Here is a 19,873-nt window from a genome sequence, read left to right on the forward strand (position 1 = left end):
CTTAAGTGAAAGAAGGGAAATTTTTCTAGCCCTTCCATTCCTAGTTTAGAGACTCTGAGGAGTGCAGTAGCTACTGGTTAACAGGGCCAGAAAGGCATTTTACTCCCAACCACAGCTGGTATTAGGTTAAGGGGTTTTCACCTTTCATTCAGTAGGTAGCAACTGTTAGGCATCTCATCTCAATTGGGAAGGGTAGAAGTTTAAAGGTGGGGGAACCCTGAAGGGGTCATGAAAGGTGAACAGCCCCTGCCCCTAGCTTGGGTGGGTCAGGCTGTCCAGTAGCTATCTCAAGATACCAGTGGTCCAAGTTGCATAGTTATCTGCCATGCTGGGTCACTGATGCCAATTAATGACCAGTGGATGCCCTGACAGGCATGTGATATGATGGCAGCACATCAGGTTGGAAGTCCTTTAGCCTACAGATCCTAACCCAAGGAAAGTGTCTACAGCCTCATTGTGACCCAAAGTTACTCGATTTTCAATTATTGTTCTTGTGGTGCAGAGTGATAGCTTAAGAAAAAGAGTGACAAATAGGCAAAACTTCATGCAATTTCTTTGTAGGCTATAAGTAGCAGAACTCAAATGAAAGCAAGATCCGGCGCACCACAGAGTCATCTGTTGCGATGAGTAATGTAGGGGAAAGGACAAGCAGATTATTATTACCACATAGCCTGAGTTTATGAAAGCAATAAGCCTGTCAAGATAATCTGGAGCCTCTTGACCTCACATGTAGGTCAAGTGATTCAGCAGGGCAAATCTTTCGAAATATGCTGATAGACATGGTCTTGCTACTTGCATGTGAAAAGTTGGTTGCATCTCTGGCTCACCATCATTCAGGAATACTAAAAGCAAGACACAGAAAATTTTATGGGGCAGTTTTTGACCCTAAGCTGACGTCCAATGTATCTTGAGACATGAGAATGTCCCAAACGAAAGCATCAGGAGAAGAACACTTTAATCTGCTTCACTTGGTTTTAAAATGGAAGCTAAGAAACCAACACAGATAGTCTTAGGGGGTGTTTTTCTGCCCCAAACTGAATTCAAGGTGCCTCAGCTTGCTAAATTATTCCAGAATAAATCACATGTAATGTGTCAGGGGAAGGGCCTTATCTGCTTCTCTTTCTTGAAAAATGGTATGGGGTAGATGAAATCTGATAAAATTGAACAATCTGAAAATATTAATTCATATCTGAGGTTGAACAATTTAATTTGGGGTAGTGCAGGGGAAGGGAATCAATTATCCAAGACCAGTGTTCAAATCCTTTCACATGGTCATGAAGGTCATTGCGTTCCCTTGAGTCAGTCACTGCCTCTCAGCCTAATTTACCTCACAGGGTTGTTGTGGGGATTCAGTGAGGAGGGGGAGAAGCATGTATGCCACACTGACCTCCTTGGAGGAAAAGATGGGCTATAAACACAATAAGAAATACAAAATCCATGTGCCACAATCATTTTGTAATGTATGGCTAAGACCTAAAGGTAAAGCGTCCCCAGAATTCTCTCCTTGTGCATCATGTAATATAAGAATCAAATGAAGACGAAATGAGATCCTGGGAGATATGAGAGAATGGGAAATGTAAGGTTTCTAAACTCTGCAAGACTTTTTGCATGTTAATAATGAGATCATTTCATTTGAACAACTAAGAGAGAGACTGTTACCTTTTGTTCCTCAAAGGTTTAAGTATTTTCAGATAAGGCAACCCATACATTCTTTAAAAAGAAAGTATGGAGCCTTTGGAAGTTGTCAAAAATGAAAATTATAATAAATGAGCCAGTTGGAAAAGGAAAGGTGGGTACAATCTGTAGACTATATTCATTATTGGCTTTGGTTTAAAGATAGGAAAATGTGAACTCATGTTATTTTTTTCATATATACATATTTGTGTGTGTGTATGGGTTTTTTTTGTAATAAATGTTAGTAACGGATTAAATAAATAAATGGGGGTGTCTGAATTGCTTAGAACATCTTTTTACTCAGTATGTGAACTTTGTGTGAAGTAACATACCCACAAAACCTCCCCACAAAACCAGCTCATTTGTAAGATTCAGTTGGTTTTCTTGGGATGCATTTTGCCTCAGGCACTTTTTGTTTTCGTAAATGGTAAGTCACTGAAATTTAGGAACAGTGTTTCCTACTGCAGAGGAACCAATAAATGAGAAGTAGGTCTGCTTCTGTGTAAGTTCTGCCACGAAAAATGCAGCCAGGGTGGATTACAACCTTGTGCAACTATCTACCATCCAATCTGAAGTCTTCCTTTAGTGGGAAAAAGCTCTAATAATAACTGACTGGGCAGACTATACTGATCCTCCAATCCACTAAAGATTCCTTAACAGCACAATCCAATGCTGTGTCTACTTAAAAGTAAACCTCATTGAATTCCACAGGACTTACTTCCAGGTAAGCAGGCACAGGCCTACAGCTTCATGCATGGAGTAGGAGACTTCACTGCCTAACGTTTGGGGAGCAATTGTGTATCTGATATGATATGGCACTGAATCCAGCCTTCACACTGAAAGTTAAGCAAACTGTGCTTCTTCTGCCTGCGTACACATGAGGCTGGCTCATGTCAGACTACTGAACCCTTTAAGCCAGTTGCATATTCTGAGTCACATCAACTTTCAGGCACAAGTCCTTCCCATCCATTCCCAACATCCTTTTAATTGGGGAGATGCCAGGGATCAACCCTGCAACTCTTCAGTGTCTGCTCAGCCCCTGAGCCAAAGCCCCACCCTTCTAGATGAGCTGCTCAGATTAAATGTGTGGGAGAGCATTTTGATGAGGACAACGTAGTGCAGATGTGACAGAAAAGTTCCATGCACAAATGGCAATGGGGAAAGCAAACAAAATGGAGTTAATTGCAACATTTCCTCCCCAACCCAGTGCTGGATGAGTTGGTAAGATTCATTATTGTGTCAAGAGAGATGCCTGCATATTTGTGCATGAAGTACCGGTATATATTGCCCATGCACACTGCTGCCAAATGTCCATCAGAGGAGTGAAGCTCAGTGGCTGAGGATCTGCTTTGTATGCAGATACAGTGGTACCTCGGGTTACATACGCTTCAGGTTACAGACTCCGCTAACCCAGAAATAGTACCTCGGGTTAAGAACTTTGCTTCAGGGTGAGAACAGAAATCGTGCTCCGGCGGCACAGCAGCAGGAGGAGGCCCCATTAGCTGAAGTGGTGCTTCAGGATAAGAACAGTTTCAGGTTAAGAACAGACCTCTGGAACAAATTAAGTACTTAACCCGAGGTACCACTGTAGTCCTAAATTCAATCCCTGGCATCACCTGATAGGGCTGGGACAGAATCCTGCCTGAAACCCTGAAACCCTGCAGAGGCACTGCCACTTGGTATAGATCAGGGTTTCCCAAACTTGGGTCTCCAGCTGTTTTTGGACTATAATTTCCATCATCCCTGACCACTGGTCCTGCTAGCTAGGGATGATGGGAGTTGTAGTCCAAAAACAGCTGGAGACCCAAGTTTAGGAAACCCTGGTATAGACAATACCCAGCTAGACAGACCAGTGTTCAGACTTCCTATGACTGAGCATCCATGCAGGTCCCACACCAAGGAAGGTCAGAACCTTCTGCTGTAGAACAGAAATGGCTGTTCTAGATGCCAGGTTTTTGCTACTATTTTAAGGGGGGATTAATGAAGCTTGGGCAGATCCCACAGAAAGAATTCTGAAATCTCACTTTGGATATATTCCTTATTCGGCTTCCATACAGAATCTGACCACAAGGAAACAGCAACATTGTTTCTTTATCATTAAGCACTTTATTGAATGATCACCATACTTTTAGGTTGAATACTGTATACAGGTTCTTTGGAATGGTTCTATCAATAACATATCAGTTCTTTGGAGAAAGCAACTGCCTTGTGGGACTCTGCATCCCGAACCAGCTAACTCTTCTGCTTCTGTGTCCCACTAACCACACAGGGGAAGGAGTCTATCTTCATGCTTTCTCATACACTCTGGTGCAGACAACATTGTTCATTTCACACTCCTAGGAGGTAAAAGACAGGAGAATCAGTACATCACAAAATCCATTCTTTTCATACAAGCAACTTCAAACAAGTTGCTCAAGTGTTCAATTGTTCAAATATATAATTGTTGAAGTGAAAAGTTTCAAGATTTACAAGAATGCCAAGAGTTGAGTAAGCAGTCTGACTTTAGCTAAGACAGCAGTATTAATTGTTTTATTACTTGCCCTTCACCAAAAGATCCCAGGACAAGTGTCAGCATTAAAAAACCACAGTAAGAAACCCCAAACCCATAACCTTAAAATCATAATCCATAACACACATTACAGGTAGAATACCAAACTCAGTTCTTAATGGCACAGGTAAAGAGGTTCATCTTCAGCAACCAACATTTGCTGTTAAAAGATTGTGCCAAACGCATCTCTGTGGTGAAGGAGTTCCACATTTTGAGGGCCATTGCCAAGAGGACTCTCTCACAGGTTGTCACCCCCTAAACCTTTGAGAGTAGCAAAAACTCCAGGAGGGCCTTCTCTGCTTATCTTAATCTGTTGCTGCTCTTTCAGACATTTGAGGCCAAAGTTTTAGGGCTTTAAACACTAACACAAACATCTTGAAGTAGGCTTGGAGGAGAATAGGCAACCACTACAGATGCTTCACTGCAAGTTCTGCAGCACTTACAGCTTTTAAGGGGAATCCCACATAAATCAGCTTGAAATGGTCTAATCTGGGGGTTATCAGAGTATGGAGCATCTCCTGTTCACATCCCTTATGGTGTTTGTAAATGCAGGAGGACCAGAACTAGATTACTAGAGAACAAGCCTCCATTCAGATGCAGCCACAGTAGTACGAGAGATGCTTCTGCAAGTCACAAGTCAGAGTTGTTGACAAAATGACACAGCAAAATGGGCCTGGTCCAAATCACATGATCGTTCACACCACCAACCGGCAACCTCACTGGTGACCACTGTTACATCATTCACAAGCATCTTACAGCTGTGCACATATTTGTATACATGGCAGCAGCTTCCATGCCCCCACATATAAAGGAAGCCTTGTTCTGGTGAATGTCAAATGCTGAACACAACAAGTGATTTTGTGGGGAACCAACTTAACATTCCAAATGCAGGTGGGAAGTCAGTGCTCACTAAGAGATCATTCTGGATTCAAAGTGCTTGTTCTAAACCTTAAGCATGGGGTCAGGCCAGAACCCCAGAAAATCCAAAGCTTTTCCTGAGCCCCAGTAGCTTGCTTCTCACCAACAGATTTCCATGGGCCCCCAAAATTAGATTCTCCATCCCCCAATAACCTCAAACCCTGAAGAAGAATGATGTATAACTGATTGTCATGCAGAGGCAGAATAAGCCACAGTAAATTGTTTTTATGCCTCAATGACTTCTAAGCTGCACTAGTTTAATATACTCTCTGTCAGACTTCCCAAAATGCAGTCTAGAAAATTCCAGCAGCTTCAAAAGTGCAGCCACTAATTTGTTGCCCAATAGATTATTGACAACACACCTCTCCCAACATATTTTGGGACTCAATTCAAAGTACAGTTTTAGAGCTGTAAAGCTTTGGGGGTCTGGGTCCTGGTATTCTACGTTTGTTATCACTAGTGCTTTTGAGTATGTTCCTAATAAAAGGCAAAATATAGAGAACAGTGTTGATGGGGAACTTGTGGCCCTTCTGATTTCAGCAACAGTGTGAGATTGTGGGAACTGTAGTCAAACAACATCTGGAGGACCCACAGCTTCCCAACCTCTGATAGAGATTTGGAGAGAAGAGCGTGTGTCCTGGAAGATAATTTTGATTCTTTTTCGGTGCAAAAAAGAGATACACCCTGACAGAAGAGAAGCTAGGAAGAGAGGTGCCCAGATTTCCCTGTACCTTAATGCTGACTGGCAGTATCAACCACTGTTTCATCCAATTACCTGGCGTCTCCCTTAATCTGTGAACTATGCCTACGGCTGGTAGTCTACATGCATGGACATGTGCAGAGTTCAGTAAGTTTGACTAGATCTGACAACTGGCACAACAGCCAAAGAAACTTGGAGGTAAGTTCACGCCTGCAAGCTGGTCAACCCGCTTATGTGTCTGTGGGATTCCTCTTGCAGAAAGTCTTAGACAGCACCCTTGTAGCATCTTTGAAGTAGCTGCCATTAATACTTGATGTCCCCCACCCCTGAGATCCTACACATTGGGGTGGCAAGCAGGGAGCTATTTGTCTACTCATTGTAAACCATTATTAGGAAGAACAACACACCTTTCACCCTAAGGTCCCAGGGCAGGTTACAACAATTAAACCCCAGTATTAAAAACTGTCATCAGTTTGTTTATAAAACCTGTGTTCTGCCAATTGCAGAGGTGGTTTGAAACCCTGTAGGTACTGGCCACGGAATATGTCCCTTTACTCAACAGGATGGATTTTATAAGCCCATCAATTAGTGCCAAATTTATTGCCCGTCCTTCTCCAGTAGGTCCCAAGGCAAGTTACAGCACTATAAAATTCAGTATTAAAAACATTTAAAACAAATTACAGTCATTTGGACAGGGTGGGTCCTGAAAGCACACATCTCACATTTCAAAAGCCAGGCTAAATAGGTGCATTATCAGCATCTGCCGAAAGCTGTGTAGCGAAGGTGCCAGATGCACCTCTCTGCGAGGTGGGAATTTCACAACTCAGGGCCTACCACACATCCCAGGCTTATGAAGGGGGTGGAACTACCAAGAGGGCTCCCTCTGCTTATCTTAATATCCAAGATGGTGTGTAGGGAAGGATGCAGCCTCTCAGATATTTTGAGCATAAGTAGTTATGGGCTTTAAATAGTATTGTGAGTGCCTTGGATTGGGCCCAGAATACAACTGGCCACTAATGAAACTGTTTCAAAATGGTTTGTTTCTTTTTTGCAAATTCCAAGTAAACCCCAGCCAGTAATCTGGCTGCTGCATTTCGGACCATTTGAAGTGTCTGTGTTGTCTTCAAGGGCAGCCCCACCTAGAGCACACTGCAGTAATCCAATCTGGAAGTTACGCAGTAGCTGGCAACAGGAACTCCCTCAATTTCCAGTGCCTTCCAACAACCTTCATACCTACCTTTTCCATCTGACCCTATGTCTATACACTTGCAAAAATGGTATACAGAACATTACCTTCATCATCAGAGACCATTTAAGCCCACTGATTCCAATTAACATGTATTCTTAACAATATCACTGAGTCAATAGCACTTTAAAATGGGATTGAGTGATGCCCTTGAACCAGCCTTCCCCCACCCGATGTCTTGGACTACTGTTCCCATCAGCCCCAGTTATCACGGCCATGCTGACTGGGGCTGATGTGAGTTGCAATCCAAACATTTGCAGCTGCCTTAAACCATAGCAGCATATTGTGCGATTTAAAGTTTGTCCCGAGTGAATTTTAGCTGTTTCCAGTTTCTGTTTCCTTAGGTTCAAATGCAAGGAAATGCTGGATCAGATTATGTACCATGGCTCTCATAAAATGAGAAACACCATGTTTACGGATATATTGTCCAAATACGAATGCCTGCAAGGAGCAGCCATCAAAGTGTGGTGTTTTGATGTAAAAAAATTGTTTGAGCAATTGCATTCCATGCCCCCTTAAAAGTAATTTCTGTACCTATTAAGCTCTTCTGTCACCATGCATGGCATGTAGTATAGATTGCATCGTTGCTTCCATTTTTATCTCTCCCTTTCATTAGCGGTAGCACATAATTTTGCCATTTCTACTGTCACATTGCAATATAGATACAAGAGAAAAAGAACTCACCACAACCAGCTTTCCATCTTCTATTTTTCTTTTTATTGTGGTCTCTTTGCCATCCCATTTCTGCACCTGATTGAGTGACCCATTGTCTAATGTTACAATACTCTGCCAAGAAAAGAGTGGATATCTGGTTAGTGGATCCAAAATCATGTTAAACTGTGGTTAAGAAGCTTATTTATGGTTTCGCCCAATGCATGAACTGGCAAACCATGGAGTGATTGCCAAAGCACACATCTCCAGAAGCTAAACCAGGGGTAGCCAAGGTGGTACCCTCCAGATAAAGCTTTTTGCTTGGCTGGATAGAAAGTAGAGATATGTAAATAAGGGGAGAGAGAGTATGTGGTTGGAATGTAGCCCACTAGACAAAAATCAGACCACGTCCAATGCTCTGCCCACTCTTCCATTGGACCCTGCCAACCCCTAGAACATGGCCCCCAAACAGTCGTTGACAAGAGAATGTGGCCCTCAGGATAAGAAATGTTCCCCATCCATGGCCTTGGAAGTGTATACCAAAGGTTCCCATGACCATTAACTACTGCTTGATACCTTGGGCAAACTTTTCCTCCACATTCAGATGGAAAAATCAGTCCATCCAAGTCTGATATTTCAGTTCCACTCCGCCTCCCACACCACACTTCAAGTGATATCCATCCTGCACCACCAAGACTCGGATCAAATAAATTAAGAAAACAGCAGGACATACCTTTACTTTCCTGTCATCTGCTGTGGTCTCATCAAACGGTTCCCCCAGTTTGAAGGAAATCTCAGTGTTCTTTAAACTGCTCTCTGTTTTGATGGTTATAACATCTCCGTTGCAACTGATGATCACATTGGGCTTGGCAACACCAGCCAACTTCCTGGTGGGAAAGCCCACGCCTAGAAGCCAAATGAAACACTGTTAAGCTCTCAGCGTAAGCTGCTGGGGGTCTGAAGATCAAGGCAGTTAACTAGTTAGGGCAGTGGGACATCCCAAGCTAGGCGCTGCAGGATAACTTTAAGGAAAGAGTGAGGACTGAACGTGTTTACTGCTCATAAAATACCAGTTGAGCTCAGAAATGGGGGGGGGGCTGAAGACTGAACAGGGGCGGGGGAGAATAGAACTGATGGAGAACAGGATGAAAATCACATCTGGGTACATAGGATAGAGGAAAACCACCTCATTGGATGGATATATCATTTCTGAGAAGTTACTTTCAAATGAACCCCAAAATGGACAGAGAAATCAAAGAGCGATGTAGCTAAACTGGCTACCAGTACTTCAATATCCCCCTACCCATGAAGAACCACCCCCCCAGACCATTGGGGGCTGAGCATGTCCAGCGGGCACCGTTTAAAAGCAAGTGGAAAGGAGGGGAAACACCACAGATTAGCTGGTTCATGAAGAGAAGCACTCCACACTGAAATATTTTGTTGGCAAGCAGCACTTATGGCTTTTCTTTCTAGATATCCCGCTGCTAAAATAGTGGCAACACTATTCAGGTAGCTATCAGTTCAGCAACATGATTAAATGGTAATGAGTAAAAAGGATTTCAATAAGTTTTTTAAAAAATGGCCTAGCACTATAAACACTCTAAGTAGATTTTTTGAATAGTCCCGTGTTACAGACTTTTTTCTAGTACTAGTTAAAAAACAGAAAAATTAACAGATAAAAATGGTACCCTTGTAGCCTTTGTGTGGAAAATGGGCTGAGCTTACAATAGGTCTTACTACTTAATAAGCTTCTTTAGGATTACAATGCAATTTACTTGGAAATCATTCAAAATAACAATGTGGCACCTGCTTAATAAGCATGCATAGGATTATGCAACAACAACTTGATTCGAGTTACAGCATTCCATTCTGACTCTCACTTTATTAAAGAAGTCTAAATCCAGTAAACGCAGCAACTTAATATTAAATCCAGAACTATATACTTACAGAACAGCAGCTGATAATTTGTTTTTTAGTTATCAATGTGGCTGGGGAAAAAGTATTTTCACACATAAAAAAACTAAAGCAAAAAACTCAGCATCATAACCAAACCCACAAAAAATATTGCTTCCTACTTACCAAGTTCTTTCATATAGTCATCAAATTTTTCAGTGGAAACAAGCTTCCAAGTTCCCAAAAATTGTTCACACATGGTTTAGGATTAACTAAGTCTCCTGAGGAACTTCTTACAAGTTTAACTAAGCACCACACAGAGCACAGCACCTCTACTATACAGCCAGATGATGACTTTAAAAAGAAACCCTGAGCATGTGACCCTCAAAAGATTAGCCAATGGTAACAGAGACTCTCAAGGACTCCAATTACCAGAGTTTCTTCCTTTCTCAGTGGGTCATAGTACTATTAGTCACTGCAATATAAATCACTGTATTGTCAGCACTTAATTATTGTGCTTGAGTGTCTGTGGCAATTTCTGCTGTTGCATCCTAATTAATTTTCCTGGTTGGGGAGGAAATATTGTAACCTTTATTCTGCATTGATTTAGTAATGACTCCTCTCCACCACAAGATTACACACTCACAATTACTAACAGAGGAATCCTGTGCATGGTTCATTCAGAAGATAGTGAGGCCCACAGTGCTATCTTCTTCCATGACTCAGCAGCATAGAAATACTTGAATTGTCTCAAATGGTGCGTGCCAAAACTTTAAATGCATGGTGGTAGAAGAGCTGCTTTAGTTGCTCTCGGGTAGGTGGATCAAAGACTGTGATCTTCAAAGCTGCTCAGATGTGGCAGCTTGGATAATCAAAAGATTCTTATTACAATATCATGTAAATGTTATGGGAGCGATTTTTGAATCAGAGTGGCTATGAGAAAATGAATGCAATCAACTCTCATGTTACGCTGATTCACATTACAGTCCCGTGCGTGTCTATTCAAAAGTAAGACCGAATTCAGTTCAGAGGGATTCACTCCTTAATAAGTGTGTACAGGATTGCTGCATTAGCTACTAAAGTCCATAGGCCCACTCATGGATGAGTAGAAGTGCACTCATACAGCTAGACTCTGTGCATTCTTACTCTAAACTTTGTCCCACTGAATTTTTAGCATGGTACTTACTGCAATAGTAAGTGTGTGCATAGAACTGGAAGCTTAAACCAGGTTGTCTCCTTTAATTCACACTCAGAACAGATCTGGTGAAATCAATGGACAAATCAAACGTGCCACTGATCAGGATTTATGCCAGTCATAGGCAAACTTGGCCCTCCAGATGTTTTGGGACTACAAGTCCCATCATACCTCGCTAACAGGACCAGTGATCAGGGATGATGGGACTTGTAGTCTCAAAACATCTGGAGGGCTGAGTTTGCCTATGCCTGATTTATGCTGTTATGGACAAATGCAAATAGAAAAGGAAAGGAAGAATTGTTCTTGCTAGGGATGAGCAAAACTGTAATTTGGTTCCTCTCAATTTCTCATTTTTCCAAACCTACATGATTTTGCCAAATATGCATGCTTTGGCATGCAATTTCCCCTAATATAGATTTTTGTGTTATTTCCCCTAATAAATGCATTTTTATAGTATATGAAAAAAAATTTTTTTTGGTACACAATACTGGGCTGAAGAACTGCACTGCAAAATCTGTAAATTTCAAAGGATGTCTGTGTTTTGGTTTGCACATTGTTTGGAACATGCAAGTTAGGTAGCTTCTCCTTTATATGTGAACAGAATCTTGGAGAAGCCAGTTCCAGAGTTTGACGATGTGCTGATTGAAGCAGTCCTTGCTTTTGTCTTAGCGGCACCCTTAACGAAGTACAGTGCCTTGGATTCTTTAGGGAAATCCACGCTTGTTGAAATAGTTTCACAGTGCTTTCAGTGTATAGCACTGATGTTGCTTTACATCAACAGAGAGAACTTTGAGGCCGCCTAACAATATTAATCAACCTTTCACTCATTTTTGAAAGGAATCAGTCTTTTTTTTGAACTTTGTTCCTTCATTTCCTCCCTCTCGCTGGCTCCTAGCTTTGACTCTTGCTTCTTTACCCATTTAAGAGGGGAAATGAGTTTTCAGTTATACAGCTGGGCTTTTATAGAGGGAAATTATTCTATTATTCTTTGTGACAGGCAGCTCTTGTTTACGTGGCCCTTGGGAGAGCCTTACAGGAGTAGGGTTCTGATTTTTCTTTTTTCTTGGCAGGACTCCAGTGAATTTATCAGCTTCATGACGGGAAGAAAGCTTTTCTCATCATGAAGGCTGTGTACACACTACACATTTTAAAGCACCAAAAAACCTCAAAGAATCCTGGGAGCTGTAGTTTGTTAAGAGTGCTGGGAAGTGTAGCTCTGTGAGGGTAAACAAACTGCAGTTCCCAGAAAGCACAGTCAGGGTGGTCAGATAAACACTTCAAACATGAGGTCACGAGTTGCACATTTTCTTTATGTGATAAGGGTTGCACATACAGCTCCTCCATGTAAGCAGATCATAGAATCATAGAGTTGGAAGGGACCCTGAGGTTCACAATTCAAAGTGTTAGTGCTGACTTTTAAAGGCCTAAACGGCCTCAGCCCAGTATACCTGAAGGCGTGTCTCCACCTTCATTATTCAGCCCGGACATTGAGGTTCAGCTCCTAGGGCCTTCTGGCGGTTCCCTTACTGTGAGAAGTGATGCTACAGGGAACCAGGCAGAGGGCCTTCTCAGTAGTGGCATCTGCCCTGTGGAAAGCCCTCCCATCAGATGTCAAGGAAATAAGCAACTATCTGACTTTTAGAAGACATCTGAAGGCAGCCCTGTTTAGGGAAATTTTTAATGTTTGATGTTTTATCGCTTTATTATTATTATTATTATTATTATTATTATTATTATTATTATTCTGTTGGGAGCCGCCCAGGGTGACTGGGGAAACCCAGCCCGTTGGGTGGGGTATTATTAATAATAATAATAGATCTAGTTCAACCCCTGCAATACAGGAATATGCAGCTGTCACATAAAAGGATCAAATCTGGAACTTTGACGTTATCAGCACCATGCTCTAATCAGCTGAGCTATCCAGGAGCTCCACACATGTATTTTGGCAGACAATGTGTGCCAAGTATGCAGATGGTGGGCACATGACTGCCACATGTATTGCCAGTGTAGGCATGGTGGCAACAGAGGGGGCTAGCCCACACAGCCCTCTCCCATCATTATTTGAATATAAACTCCCCCAGTTGTAATGGGCAGAACTTACCAATTCTGCCTCTTCTATGCTTTCCTAACATCCAGGCAGTGGTGACTGAAGCTCAAGGACTTCAGTTTATGGTATTTCATATAGGGCAGCTGTTGGAAAGGTCTTGTCCTTTCTGCCTTCCAGAATCTACCACTGCGCAACATCATTCACAACCCAGCTACTAATGCACATGAAAGTAATTTATGAGTCAAAAGTTGAACTCAGTGCTTTATGCAGGTACATAAACCTAGCTTGGCATGGACTGGGAGTAGGTGGCAAGTCATGCCACAATGTTCCAGACATCTAAACAGGCGTTGCAAAGATTGCTTCCTGGGAAACAAGTTTGCTGGGCGAACCAGGCTCCTGCTTGCTCCTTAAAATGGTAGGCTGGAGTCATACTCATCTTGAAGCTCTGTAGCAACTCTTGTTGTTGTTGTTTTGTTGTTTCAGGACTGGTGGTTTTCTTGGACTTAATCTGAACTGAGGCTGATTTCAGGCATGATTTGCAGCTAAGCTTTGCTAATACAATGACAAAGATCTTTAAGAGTTCTAAAAACTCTGCTAGTCAATGTCCTGTTGAATATTATTCGAAAAAATATAACTAATCGTTCTGTAAGAACTGACATTAAACCGCCTACAGCTCAGAAAAAGGAACTTCACAAAGTTTGACCTTCATCTTGGAAAAATTGATAAACAGCAGGAATACACTGGAGACGTAAACAAGACATTTTCTGCTTAGACTGGAGATACATTACAGCACAAACTCAGGTGTTTCCTTTTTCCTGGCTATCATGATTTCTATCCTACAGCTGCTTTGTATTTGACGTTCCTGCTTTTAATTACAAGTAATTAGGAAGGGCAACATTGTTGCAGGCTTCCTCTTGAACAGTTCAGCAAATGAGTTAGATTGCCTTTGCTACTGCAAGATGGTTGTCAGTCTAGCTTAAAGTTGACAGAAACTTTATAGTACAGAGGCACAGAGACACCACAGGAGATCAAACTACCAAATACAGTATGCAACTTTCATTGGTATCATCTTACAATGTGGCAAATATTGCAAATATCAGATGCAAACAAATGGGTGATAAAAGGAGTTGAAGTTTCCTTGTTCTAACTGACCCTCTCCTTTTTTCAACTTTATACACAGTACAGTAGTAGGCAGAAATTCAACAGTGGCATGAAGTATTCCCACAGCATGGAGAAAGGTAACAGCCACAAGGGACACTGTAATAGCTAAGTCATTGCTGGTGTTAAAAAGGTTTGTTTGGACTGTTTTGTGTCAAATGGATAGCTTTTTACATCAACACTGCATCAGTTACAGATAGGTAGCCGTGTTGGTCTGCCATAGTCAAAATAAAAAATTCCTTCCAGTAGCACCTTAAAGACCAACTAAGTTAGTTCTTGGTATCTGAAGAAGTGTGCATGTGCACGAAAGCTCATACCAAGAACTAACTTAGTTGGTCTTTAAGGTGCTACTGGAAAGGATTTTTTATTTTGACTGCATCAGTTGTGCATCCAAATTTGGCCTGCTTCTTAAATGAATGCAGGAATGTTTTTAGTAAAGCAGGTTTTCCAGCTACTCAAATTCCCCATCAGACACTCCACACTAATAATTAGAAGAAGAAGCTGAACTAACATAAAGGGTGTTCTGCTCCTTGCTTACACCCTGTATCTGTGACAATTTCTCCATAATAGTCAGTGCTTATTTACTATACAGTGAAGATTCATTTATGATTCTGCCTTAGTTCATTAACTAACAGGCACAAAAAGGTGGACTTTGAGACTATTTACAAAGATGTGAAAAGTGCTACCTGCCCAAAGATGTAGGTGAAGAAGAGAATGTTCTGGCCCAAAAGATGATGGTGCTTTCACATAGTTAACTTTAGGCAGTTTGTTTTTAAGCATTCTGCCCTATATTTGTGTACATGTGGTCCCTGACATTGGGTCATAATCCCCACCCCCTGCCCATTTTTCCAATTGCCAATTGCTTTCTAACTGCACATTTTTCCAGCTCTAAATTTTGCATCCAATTGCACAGTGGAAGTTATTTTCTCTTTCATTTATTCTGCTTTGACCTAAGTGTAATCGTTGCGGTTTCCTTCTGTGGAAATGCAAAGGTCTTTCCTGGCTGGTAAGGAGCAGCAATGACCATTTTATCTCTCACAACTTTCTTATTAACCTTCAATACTTCCAGAGCAACTTTCTCTGCTAATGCATGTATTATTTGAAGTGCACTGACATGCAGGGTCCAGAAAGCAATTTTAGCTGTGCTTCCCTGCTGCGTTTTGTACCGGACATTTTTTTATCTAGCTGCACTTTTCAGTCTATTAGAGGACTATACCATGTGTCATGGCTGTTTGGGGTGGGTGGGGAGAAGGAAAGGGAGAGATTTAATAACCGGATTGAAATTTCACTTCAGGGTGAGATTTAAGACACATATGACGATACCCTCATTAGTTTACAGGCATTTAACCTGCCAACGCTCTGTACTACTAACACAAAGTTTCTATCCATCACCTTTCTAAAATGGCACCTACCCAGAAAGCAAAAGTCCTTGGGACCCTTTTGACCCTGGAAATATTTCAGGTTTTGAAGCCATAAGGCTTTAGCACCGTGTTGGCAATCTCAGTATTAAGGATAATATATCTGTATAGGTAAGCTGTGAACTTTTAAAAAAGGTTTCTGTGGAAACACTGACCTTTTCAAGTACATGATTTGCTTTGATTGAAATCGCTTCTATCTATCTACTTATTTGCAAGCACTTTTCTTTTCCATGCTTTCGGGATGGGCCCACCACCTTCCTGCACCTCTACCCCAGAACAAGTTTTCTACTCAAGCTACATAACAGGCAGAAACCCCAAAAATGCTACTTTCCTCCTGCATATGCATGCAACTGACAGGGGGGATCCTCACCAGTTGAATTACTGCCTGCTATACAGCTGCTAAAGGGAGAGAAGGCCCAGTAAAAAAAAAAAAAAAGGATCATTTGCAATGATTTAGGCCGTGTGTGTCTATAATGTGGCCTGATTTTTAGAGGCATTGTCCTCTCTTTGAAGGAGCCCTCAGTGTGGACAAACTCTGATCCAATGCCAGTTTAAAGATAAAGAACCATTAACAGAGAAAGGAAGGACCTGGAAGAGGCCCGCAGGCCACTAGGGTTGCCAGGTCAAGGGCATCCCAGACCCGGAGATTTCAGGGCCCAAACCTGAGACCTAGGGATGGGCCCTGGCCATGTTATGACAGGATGCCCCTGGCGATGTCACGAGGACAGGCCCTGGAGAGGGAGTGAGGAGCGGAGGAGGACAGACCACACAGAGTGTCAGTGCTATAATTTGCAGCTAGCTTCTGCCAGGCTGAAGAGTGCCTGTTGCGTGCATAGTCCATCAGGCCCAGAGGAAAAGTGTGAGCAAAGAGATGAGTGAACAGCAAGCAGTGCTGCTTCCTGTTTTCCTCCTCCTTGAACATTGGGCCTAAAGAGGCAGCAGGAGGAGGAAAAAGTGCTGGCAGTGAGGAGAAGCATCATCACAGACCCCCCAAGTGTCCCTTTTTCCAAGGGATGTCCCTGATTTAGAGAAGCCGTCCCGGTTTCTGATTTGATCCCGTAATGTCCCACTTTTCCTTAGGATGTCCCTATTTTCATTGGAGAAATGCTGGAGGATATGGAGTTATCCGATCCTCAAGCTTCCTCTATAGGGAAGTTTTTTTAAAAAAATGTTTACTGTTTTATTGTGTTTTTATGTATGGTGGAAGCTGCCCAGAGTGGCTGGGGCAAGCCAGTAGGATGTGTGGGGTATAAATAGTAAAATTATCACTATGGACTGGGACGTCCCTATTTTCATCGGAGAAATGTTGTAGGATATGTCATCAGTTGATGAGAGATAATAGTGAACCCCTAGGCAACCCAACTATTTAAAGGCCTAAATGACTGAGGCCCCAAATATTTGAGATACCCTCTCAGATCAGCAGAGGGACCTTCTAGGTAGTCCCACCACCCTTATACGTTTGGCAGGTGGCAGCCCAGGAGACGACATTCTGTAGCAACTAACTCCCTGTCTGAACATGCCAAGGGCATAAAAAAATATGGAGCTGACCCGCCAAAAGCTACCTTTTTCCTACAAAAAATTATCATCATGTTTTCCCATACAGCAGTACTCACAAGGATTTTCCCCCCATCACTCTTACATAATGGTTGAGCAGTTCTCAGGAACCTGGAAACTCATCTCTAGTGAAAATTTTGATGAATATATGAAAGAACTGGGTAAGCAAACATTTTGTCACAAACTAAGGGCTTATCCCCTGGGGGAAATGGCTCTTTAGCATTCAGTCCAAGGAAACGGCAGATTTTCTCTGGATTGATGTTTGCTCCGATTTAGCACTAAAGAATAGGTTTTCCCTGGGAAAGGAGTGGGGCAACAAGAAAACTGTTCAGAATGAGTCTGAGGCACTTTGGCTTAAAAGAAATACTGTTTAACAGAAAATAGATGTTATCATGGACTGAATATCTTAAATACTCTCCTCCCAATATTTTTATGTAACTGGCAGATGGAGAATCAGAAGTCCTTTTTATTTTTCTCTAATGTTTCTTTTCCTTTTTTCCCTTTCCCTTTCCCTTTCCCTTTTCTATTTTCTCTTTCCCTCTCCTTCCATCTTCTTGTTTCTTTCCCCTTTCTTTGTCTCTGTTTTTTTTGCTTTCTTCTTCTTCTTTTGGGTCATATTTTTGGGGCCTTTGTTAAGGTCCAGGGATTGTGTACTCATGGGGTTGGTAGATGGTTGAGAGTGGCCCTGGGTGGGAGACAGCGTAATGTCAGTCTCCCAAGGTGAAATTCTGTTTTCCTTCTCATCTGCAGGAGTAGGTTTTGCCCAAAGGAAACTGGCCAGCCTAGCCAAACCCACCATGATCATCACCACAGACAAAGATGTAGCCACCATCAGAACAGAGACTGTCTTTAAAGTTGCTGAGATTTCCTTCAAGCTAGACCAAGAGTTTGAGGAAATAACAATGGATAACAGGCGTGCCAAGGTGAATATTATTGTTTCCCCTAGGAATGGTTCCCATGGTGGGAAGTGCAGTATCTTGACAGAGGGGTCTGCTAATAATCAGAACTTCAGTTAGATAAATACAGTATATTCCTGTTGGTGGGGGAGAAGAAAGATAGCAGGTAAAACCAAAAATTCATCTCCTTATAACTCTTACTTTTATCATTATTTTTAAGAGCATTATAACAAGAGAGAATGACACTCTGATTCAAGTGCAGAAGTGGAATGGCAACGAAACTATCATCAAACGAAAAATAGCAGATGGAACTATGGTGTTGGTAAGCTTTTTCCATTTCATTCATACATCCATGTGACCAGGGGAAGGACCATAGTCCAGTGGCGGAAGATAGGGCTGCCATATGTCCGGATTCTGTTGGACATTACAGGGATTTCAAAGGCGGAATTGACATTTGGGGGGAATATAGCAACCCTATGGAACATTCAAACAGTTCCAGGTTCAATCCTGAGTATCGCCAGCTAGGGCTGCTAAGGTCCTCTGTCTGAAAAGTCCCTGCCAGTCAGTGTGAGACAGAACTGAACCAGATGGACCAATGGTCTGATTATGCAGGGCAGCTCATTACGTTTCACCCGGGGTTTTAAGGCAGTCAGTTCTGTTGTTGTTGTTTGCTTAAAGTTGCAGTGATCAAGGCTGTAGTGTCAAGAGCCAAGGATAATGCTATTCTTCCCAATCAAGTTGATTTCACCAGTGCTAGGACATAGTATACCTTCCCCGCCCATCAGACTGGAGCATGGAAGGAGAGAGTGGAAAAAAACAAGAAGAAATTGGGAAGAATAGCATTCTCCTTGGCTCTTGACACTACAGCCTTGATAGCTGCATTGTATTATGACAACCACCCTTCTGAAGTTAACAAATTGCTATTCTACCCCTATGTCCTTTCTGTGAGGCAGTTACAGAAGGAGTGAGTAGACAGCCCCCAAAGTATATGAGGAAGGGTAGGATTCGTGTGTCCATGATTTCAACAGCATGTGCAGGTCTGCTGCTTGGTCATAAGCTATGGTTTAATGTAACATGCAAACTGGGCCAGTGTGACTGGCAACAGCATCACAACCCCACACATAGAAACAAGTGAGAAGACACCAGCATTGCTATAAAGATGATTGAAGACTATGGATTGTAACCTATTATTTTTTTCATTTGCTAGGAATGTATCATGAATGACATCATTTGTACCAGAGTCTATGGAAGAGTGTGAAGACATTATCTTTCCATTTCAGCTTGTTTTTCCTACGGCATATTAGTTTAGCGTTACATAAATGAGCACAGCGCTTATGTGGAACTGAAATAAATAATTTCGAGGAATTGGCTTAAAGGAAGCTGCTTCAGTGACAGCCTTTCATATCAGTCATACTCAGTCACCCGTACACACAAACACATGCCCTTTGAACAAGCTTACTTTGCAAAATTGATCACAATTCCTTTTTGCAAACTAAGTTTCTTACAGTTTCATGCATGTAAGAACATTCTTAATTGCAAAGGTTTATTTTGCATTTCAGCATTTTCCTTTCGGACACACCAGTTTCCAGGAATATTTGCACCAGAATGCAAATCAGTGTAGGGGGCAGTGGCTGTAGCTTACCAGATTCGGATGGAATGTGTTATTGAGCAAGAAGTCCCTTTGAAGTCGGGCTGTATAATAAGCTACTTACCCAAATCTGGCTGTGAACTGCAGCTGTTGATTAAAGGGTTATGATAATATACTTAGGGTATCCAATAAAGGCTAACTTGAAGTTAAGTCCAGTGGAGTTTGCAGTTTAGATTTTGGGATGAAAAACACGCTAGGGAGAATTTAAATAAGAGGCAATCCATATATTCCAAACAGCAGACAATCAAGTACTTCCCCAACTCTGAACATACATAAATCCCACAAAGCTTGATGCATGAAAAAAGCTAGCACATTAGGGAGGCACCT

At 42.0% G+C, this 19,873-nt stretch overlaps 2 protein-coding genes across 7 annotated transcripts in view; one reads left to right on the forward strand and one right to left on the reverse strand.

The window, feature by feature from the left end:
* The window catches only part of LOC309538458 (myelin P2 protein-like), a 94,998-nt gene extending 75,725 nt beyond the window's left edge, over positions 1 to 19,273 (forward strand). Inside the window, exons 1-5 of one of the 6 annotated variants that reach the window (XM_082234075.1) lie at positions 15,386 to 15,559; positions 17,055 to 17,163; positions 17,753 to 17,925; positions 18,119 to 18,220; positions 19,106 to 19,273. In XM_082234075.1, coding sequence (XP_082090201.1) covers positions 17,091 to 17,163; positions 17,753 to 17,925; positions 18,119 to 18,220; positions 19,106 to 19,156 — 399 coding nt within the window. In that variant the 5' untranslated portion in view covers positions 15,386 to 15,559; positions 17,055 to 17,090 and the 3' untranslated portion in view covers positions 19,157 to 19,273. Of the gene's footprint in view, positions 1 to 15,385; positions 15,560 to 16,064; positions 16,224 to 16,288; positions 16,308 to 17,051; positions 17,164 to 17,752; positions 17,926 to 18,118; positions 18,221 to 19,105 lie in introns of those variants that run through there. The other 5 variants (XM_082234072.1, XM_082234074.1, XM_082234077.1 and 2 more) reach the window with 5 other exon arrangements.
* On the reverse strand, positions 3,758 to 9,976 carry LOC309538457 (fatty acid-binding protein, adipocyte-like). The gene is made up of 4 exons (XM_082234071.1): positions 9,817 to 9,976; positions 8,471 to 8,643; positions 7,771 to 7,872; positions 3,758 to 4,010 (listed from the first exon to the last, which is right to left on the reverse strand). The coding sequence occupies exons 1-4, from the start codon at positions 9,887 to 9,889 to the stop codon at positions 3,960 to 3,962; spliced, it is 399 nt and encodes a 132-aa protein (XP_082090197.1). The 5' UTR covers positions 9,890 to 9,976; the 3' UTR covers positions 3,758 to 3,959.
* Positions 19,274 to 19,873: the final 600 nt, after the last annotated feature.

This window comes from Podarcis vaucheri (assembly GCF_965113315.1).
Source record: "Podarcis vaucheri genome assembly, chromosome: 8".
NCBI lineage: Eukaryota > Metazoa > Chordata > Lepidosauria > Squamata > Lacertidae > Podarcis > Podarcis vaucheri.

Bases quoted from the DNA above. Each gene is read 5' to 3' on its own strand.
- LOC309538457 (XM_082234071.1), bottom strand. From the start codon at position 9,889: ATGTGTGAACAATTTTTGGGAACTTGGAAGCTTGTTTCCACTGAAAAA. The intron at 7,873-8,470 runs GTATGTCCTGCT...TTTTCTTGGCAG, and splicing joins CAGATGACAGGAAAGTAAAG to AGTATTGTAACATTAGACAA. The intron at 4,011-7,770 runs GTGAGTTCTTTT...TTTACCTCCTAG, and splicing joins AAGATGGAAAGCTGGTTGTG to GAGTGTGAAATGAACAATGT.